This window comes from Notothenia coriiceps, unplaced genomic scaffold (genome assembly GCF_000735185.1).
Source record: "Notothenia coriiceps isolate Sejong01 unplaced genomic scaffold, NC01 NC01_scaffold00020477, whole genome shotgun sequence".
NCBI classification, from domain to species: Eukaryota; Metazoa; Chordata; class Actinopteri; order Perciformes; family Nototheniidae; genus Notothenia; species Notothenia coriiceps.
The window spans coordinates 147,538-154,601 of NW_011353178.1; the positions used below are offsets into that span (position 1 = coordinate 147,538).

Sequence of the window (7,064 nt, forward strand, 5' to 3'; positions counted from 1 at the left end):
GTTTGACAGCTTGCTTGACTCTGACTCTGAATCAGCAGAACAGCAGCGACACACTGCCAGCAGCCGAGAGAAACACTCCTCAGAGGAGGCGTCCGCTTAATCAGACACCTCTGCACAAACACAATAACACAAAGATAATATTAAGGAAATGGTTCAACAGATCATTAATAATATGTATTGTTCGTGTGGCCAATCATTGCCAAAACCCATTTAATTAAATGTCACATGTTCGGTCAACCTGTAAAGCCCCTGTCACACCGTCTCGAAATTGACACCCGATGGACACACGAATATGGAATTGTGAATTTCGCACGAAGATGGCCCCGAACCACACACGAAGGCAACATGTAAATTACATTTACGACATAGAACTGCAACGAAAGTACCACAAACAATTATGTTAAAGTATTATGATACTGTACTGATATTTTCAGACTTTGTTCTTTACTTTCTCCGTCTTTATATGTAGAAGATATTAAGTTTTCTCCGTCATGTTGTTTCCATAGCAACAACAACTTCCTCGCCTTCAAAATAATATATTATATCCTTTTTAATTTCACAGAACACAAATTGGGTTATTTACATAATATGTTTACATGATTTTGTTGTGCAATAAAAAAAACAGATGGACACACGATAAAGGAAATGTTCAAATTCGGCTCTGATCGTANTGCCGGAGCCGTGAGAAGCTCCACCGGCGGTCATAACGATGGCTTAAGATGGCCCTCCCACGAATGGCCCGATGTTTACGAAATCAAGAGCGAAAATTGGAACATTTCCTTAATCGTGTGCGCATCGGGGGGTGTCAAAATTTGCGGAGCCCAGGTGTGAGGCAGGGGCTATTAAGGTTCTCCCTAAGGTTTTTAAGATACAAAATATGTCAAACCCCAAGAAAATGTCAGGATATTTGCCATATGATACGTCAATCGGTCTCTCTATCACTTATATTTCAGTCATTTCAGTCCAATATATTACACTATCATCAGTGAGGTACTTATGGAAAACAGACAAAACTGTGTGTTAAACCAATCGTTATAATTTATTTAACCATGAAAATGTGGGCATTTAAAATAAATTGATTCATATGTATTAATGCTGAAGAGTCAGAATCAGACTGAGTTTGTTTCTTGCTCTGCAGGCGCTGCGATGTCGTCCCCCTTCGCTCGAACGTGACGGTAAGCGGCGCCATATTGGCTAAGAGCAAAGGAAGACTCTATTTAATGAAATCAGAACTTCATCAGCAACACAGGCAGAGCCAGACGGCTCCCGCGAGCCCCTCAGAGGAAGGGTGAGCAGAGCCAGCTGTCTTTTCTGATCTGATCGACTCTCATCTATAGAGCTATTACTGGATGTTTTTAGCACAAAATATAATAAGAAGGCAGAGTGGACAAGGATCATCATCCCAGGTAGAATTAAAATATCCGAACCCCAATCTCAAATATCATTGTAGGCGTGATAGGGGGGTACGGTTACAGGCGGGCGGGACGAATCACAAAATTAGGCCCGGCCAGCTAACCAACAGGAGCAGACAGGCTCTGTTTCGACCCAGAGGGTGAAAGTAATGAGAAAAATAGAAGAGGCGTTTTTGAACATTAAAGGCATGAGACATGTCACAGAGAGATAGAAAATACAAATATGCAACGCAGTAAGATTATAAACAAGTCGCTTTTGAAGTTGTTCTACCATGTTGCAAGCTGTTGCTGGCCGTTTTGACCTCTACACACAAATAGCTAATCCCACAGCAGGGGATAAACGATTCCTCTGAAAAAGTCCCAGTCCTTCATATTACTGATGGTGAATCTGCAATATTAGACTGTACAAGCACCTCTCAGGGCTTGAATAGTATGAACATAGGTCGGCTGCTATCAGCTCATTTTGGAGATTCCTACAACCCATCCGGCCCTCGTTATATGATGAACATCATGCTCAGAGGTCTGGAGTGGAGAGCAATCATACTGCGATCGTATCGTTGAGATAAGGCAGGAGCTCGCTTACATGCAGTTCGCCCATTGGCGCACACGTAAGCGCACGATACTCGTGTGCATGCAAACTCGTCTGAGCTTATGCAAATACATTCTCGGAGGCTGGCGATCAAGGTCGGATAGCAGGCTCTGAGGTCTGCTCAGGTCTCCGTGTTTGTTTTTCATGTGATCCAGTCTGGTGTGATGGCGGCAGACTTGGGAGCTGGATAGAGATCGATCGGGTGGATGTGCAGAAGGCCGTGAAGCATGACCGGGGCGGGGGGAGAGAATAGGGAGATGGGGAGGAGGGGGGGTCCCGTGCAGCAGTTAGCCGGCACATCTGGAACCAACATGTCTGCCTACAGGAAGAGGGTAGAGGGGGTGGGGTCAAAGGGTCGCCCCGTGTTTCCTTTCAAAGTGCTGCGCTCCTGACTACTTCTGATAGATACTTTATCCTCAGCAAATTACCACGTTTGAAAGCGTAATTAGCGAATCTGTTTTCTTAATCCCAGCTCTCTCTCTTTAGGAGCCGCTCTCAGCCCTGTAAGCTTCACACAGTGCGAATACTGAGGCCAGAAACTCTCCGTCCCAGCGGGGGCTCGGTGGAAAGCACTTAAAGAGGATTTAAGATAGATACTGTATGTGCCTAATCTGGTATCTGCTCTCTCTTCACTGCACGCTCAAATGCATCCCTTCCACATCCAGTGCAGGTAGACTGTTTAAAAACATCCTATAATTACGCGTCAATGTGTTTTTTCGTTTCCTATCTATCTTCTCCTTCCACGTCCCGTTCCCAGTCCGAATCCTTTGTGCAAGAAAACGGCATTTTTGAGAGCTGACGAAAGACGTCCCGGAGTGTAATTAGTGAATCAGTCTAAATGTGGTTCCAGATGATTTACCAACTGGTGGTTTCCTGTGCCGCTGAGACAGAGGGACAGATTAAGACCCCGACAGTTTGGATAGCTCGCCCTCTCTGCCTCCGTGGGGAAAGAGGAATGGGCCGGTTGGCAGCGCTCTCATAACTCTGCCGACAAATGGGGCTGTCAGCTAAATATTTTGCCTATTAGATGAATACAAGATAGTAGAGAAAATAAACAAGGAGAGAGGCGAAGCACTCCAGCTAAGTGCTGCAGCGATCAGCGCTGATGTGCCCAAAGGGGCTCCAGACCAGAGCCTGATGACAAACAGGAATCCGGCTCTCGGTCCCAGACCCTGATCCTGCCTCAGATCCACCTCTGAGCCCCAGAACGGTGTTTGTGTATGTAGAAAATGATTCTCACAGGAACAAATACCTGTGGATAGTCTTCATTGCTATGATTATTTACTTTACATCACCAGAGGGGTTTCCTAGCAACTTTCTTCAATGTACAAAAACATCCTCCTACTATTTTATGAAGCTGTATTAATCCGATCATTGTATTTGGTGCGCAGGTTAAACGGCGGCCCATTCGAAGAAGAGAAGCCGCTGATGGCGAGCCGCGGGTCACGTGACTTGGAAGACGAGGAAGCGGAGGACCTCGGGGCTGATGAAGAGGAAGGAGAAGAGCCGGGCAGCCTCCCTGGGAAACAGGAAGACGAGGCACTTCCCAGCAGCCTCGCTGACGACATCATACAGGACGAGATGGACTTCAGCGGACCCAACGACTTGAACCTCAACTGCAAAACCTCTCCTCGGAGGTACGTTCGATCGAACTAAGAGATGATGATCATGTCATAAGTATCTTGAAGTGAGCTTATTTTTAAATGTTCTGCTTGACCTGCAGGTATAAAGAGGAAGAGGAGGAGGAGGAAGAGGAGGAGGAGGAGCAGAGCTACTCAGCCTTGGATCATATCCGTCACTTTTCTGACATGCGCAAGCTGGATGAGAGCGAGATGAGCGACGGGGACGGAGATGAGGACGACGGATCGTTTGGCTCCCCGTCGCTCGCTGACGCTGTCAAACAGCCGCTCTTTAGGAAGTCTAAGTCTCAGGTAACAGAAACACAGACATATCATTGAGGTGGATAAAGTGCTCGGATCCTCTGCTAAAACAAAATGGTCTTAAAATAGTCAATTTCTAAATGTTTATTTAGGTAAAAGTACAAAAGCATTCGCATCAAAATGTAAGTAAAGTGCAAAAGTAAAAGTCCTCATTTTGCACGATGGCCATTTTCAGTAACATAAAGTATTATCAGCCAAATGTTTCAAAGTATATATTAGGGCTGCACGATTTGGGGAAATAATCTAATTGCGACAGATATTGCGATTTGCGATATTTGTTTTTAAGCGACCCAACGGAAGTTTATTGTAAAATGCGGCCATATCTCCGGCTAGGAAGGTCGCATCAACGTGCTCCCGTCTCTAGCACCCCCGCAGCCCGAGCTACGAGTGAAAGAACTAAACTTGCATGAAACTTCCGTTGGGTTGCTTTAAAGTCAAGCTTCAGTTTAAGATTCACCCTGTAATAGAAACATGTGATGGAGCATTACTAACCTGACTCAGATGGTTCACCAAACCATCTAGGAAAGCTCCATGGAAGCCATTTGGAAAGGGCAGGCACTTTCAAAAAGACTTGGCAGGTGATTGGATCAATCTGTCTATCACCTTCTATCATGGGCCACTTCTGATTGGTTAACAATGGCTGGTACATGTGGAGCACAGCACTTCTGATTGGTGTGGATGACTGACACACAAGAAGAAAAAAAAAATCTTATCTTATAATGTAAATCTGCTTCAAAGCATTTTAGGTAAATGTAGCGTCCCCACTAAGGTCTAGGGGACCTGGAGACAGTAACACACAACAACCAATAACTGAGGAAAACAGAGTAAACATTAACACAAATGTTTATTCCTTTTAAACAAAAAGCTGTAACCCCTGTCCCTCCCCCTCAGGCGTACGCCATGATGCTGTCCCTGGCTGAGAAGGACTCCCTCCACCCGGCCTCCCACACCCCGGCCACCATGTGGCACAGTCTGGCCCGGGCAGCTGCTGAGTCCAGTGCCATCCAGTCCCTGAGCCACGTATGATGACACCCCTTCAGCGCTTCCCTTTCACCTTTCAACCCCCTAAAAACCTGACCTATGGCACTGGGAGCCCACTGCAGGGTCCACAGAGTGACTGCTGAGCAGAACCACGGCCCACCTTGACTGCTGAGCGGAGCCTCACACACCGAGCAGGGACCCCCAACACCTCCACCAGATAGAGAGCAACACGTGCCTCTGAGAATTGACTTCTTACATCAACCAGGATGATAGCAAAGATAATGATCGTGGTGAAAATAATAATAATAGCTGTATTTATTCTGCTGAATTTCTATGTTTTGCACAGCGAAGGCAGCTGGTGGACATGGAAGATGGATGTGCTGATGTATCAATGCTACACATGTATAGCCCAGCACATAGAGAGGGAGGAGAACAGTTGATGTGGTCGTGTCTGTAAGACAGCCGGTCTCCGCCTTGTGTGTTTCACTGTGCGTAAGAGCCCTGACAAAAGCATCATTAAATCATATTACAAGAATTCCCCCTTTATTAACCCCCAGAGATCCACAGGTGTTTCTCATAAAGACATGTACTTGATGATTAAAAAAAAAATGAAGGGTGGGGTTAGCAGCCTCCAATGAAAACCGCTCCATGTACGGACAGCGCTAGAGGCGCTTCTATATCACTGAAGTCACTGAAGAACAAATATAAAAAAAGTAATTGCTGAACTGAAATCAGGCCAGTTTCCCATCTGCGTTTTCATAGCTGCGTGTGTCTGCACAATCATAGCACTGTACACGAGTGTCTCTGTTCTCTCCATCTGCCCGCCTGCGCTATCTGTGAAAGGATATAAATAGATTGTCTTTTTAGTGGAAGAGAAGAAAACACTTTTTTTTTTTTTACTGAAATAGTAGCCAGTGCTGAAGTTAATTGTTGTTCTGTAAAGGGCATAAGTCTTCTTTCCCAATCCATCCTAGTCAGCCAACAATACCACTAAATAGCCTGAATGCTAGCCGTTAGCTACTCCATGCTCGTGTGTCTTTCATTTTTTAGACAATCATGATTTTGTTTCCATTTTTTTCGTTGGTGTTGTTGTTGTTATTTGCTGTTGTATGTTGAGAATTGTATTTATTTCTTGGCAAACTGTAGTTTGTTTACTGAATAGCACTGCTCTTAGCCCGGGTGAGAGTGGGAGATTCTTCACCGGGCCTATCCCAGAGTTCAATGGGGTTTGTAGATTACATTTGAGTGCCGGATAGTATTAAACATACAATTCACTCCTTATTCTTCTAATGAAACCGGTCGATGAATAGATATTACTTAGGGGTTTTTGTTTTCTATGACAATTTAATGATTCAATTGTAAAAAAAAAACATTATAAAGAATGAGGAATAAAAAAAAAGCCAGGTATAATTTCTTCATAAACGCATGATTGGTCTGGTAAGTTCTGTATCTGACATTTTCTACGGTTGTCTGCAAGCTTGTGTGACGTTCGGTTCATGTTAATCCCTTGTGCCAAATTTATGATAAATAACAGATTACTTTTCATTTATTCTCCCGTTTTGAGGGACCAGATTTGTTTTTTGTCGTTGTTTTTGTTTATAATCGATTTAAAAAAAAGTAATCAGCGAGTTGAGGTACTTTGTTTTAATGCTTTCTACAATGTAACTGTTATGCATTTCAATTCAATACTGTGGGAGGAACAACTAAGAAATAAAGGACTACAATGTGGATTGACATGTCTGCCATTCTCTCTTTTATTCCTCCCCCATTTCTCCCTCACACCACCGCACTCCATACAGTCCTTCTGGCTGCCCATCATTTTGGCCCAAACGGAGATTTATTCTAAGAGACGTGAGTCAGAAAACCACCTGGCGCTTTCTTCTGGCGCTCCCATGGCCTCCAAGAGCGAGAGAGAGCCTGAACTCTGCTCTTCGGGGCTTTGGCTCGCATTGAGAGAGAGGGAAGGAGAGAAAAGGCTGGAGAGGGCTTGAATGTGGTAGTGGGAGCGGAGGCAGGAATGTGTCCTCTTTATTTGTGTCCGTTTGTGGGGCATGATGGATGAGTTGGGTAGATGTGATGACCTGGCTCATCGCTCAAACGCTCAATAAGAGTCCCATCCTGCAGCAGGCCTCCCCATCCGGC

General features: G+C 44.9%; 1 protein-coding gene across 1 annotated transcript in view; it reads left to right on the plus strand.

The window, feature by feature from the left end:
- The window catches only part of mecom (MDS1 and EVI1 complex locus), a 33,195-nt gene extending 26,551 nt beyond the window's left edge, over positions 1–6,644 (plus strand). The window contains 5 exon segments of the mRNA XM_010779634.1: positions 1,139–1,252; positions 1,255–1,288; positions 3,393–3,638; positions 3,725–3,932; positions 4,833–6,644. Coding sequence (XP_010777936.1) covers positions 1,139–1,252; positions 1,255–1,288; positions 3,393–3,638; positions 3,725–3,932; positions 4,833–4,967 — 737 coding nt within the window. The 3' untranslated portion in view covers positions 4,968–6,644.
- Positions 6,645–7,064: the final 420 nt, after the last annotated feature.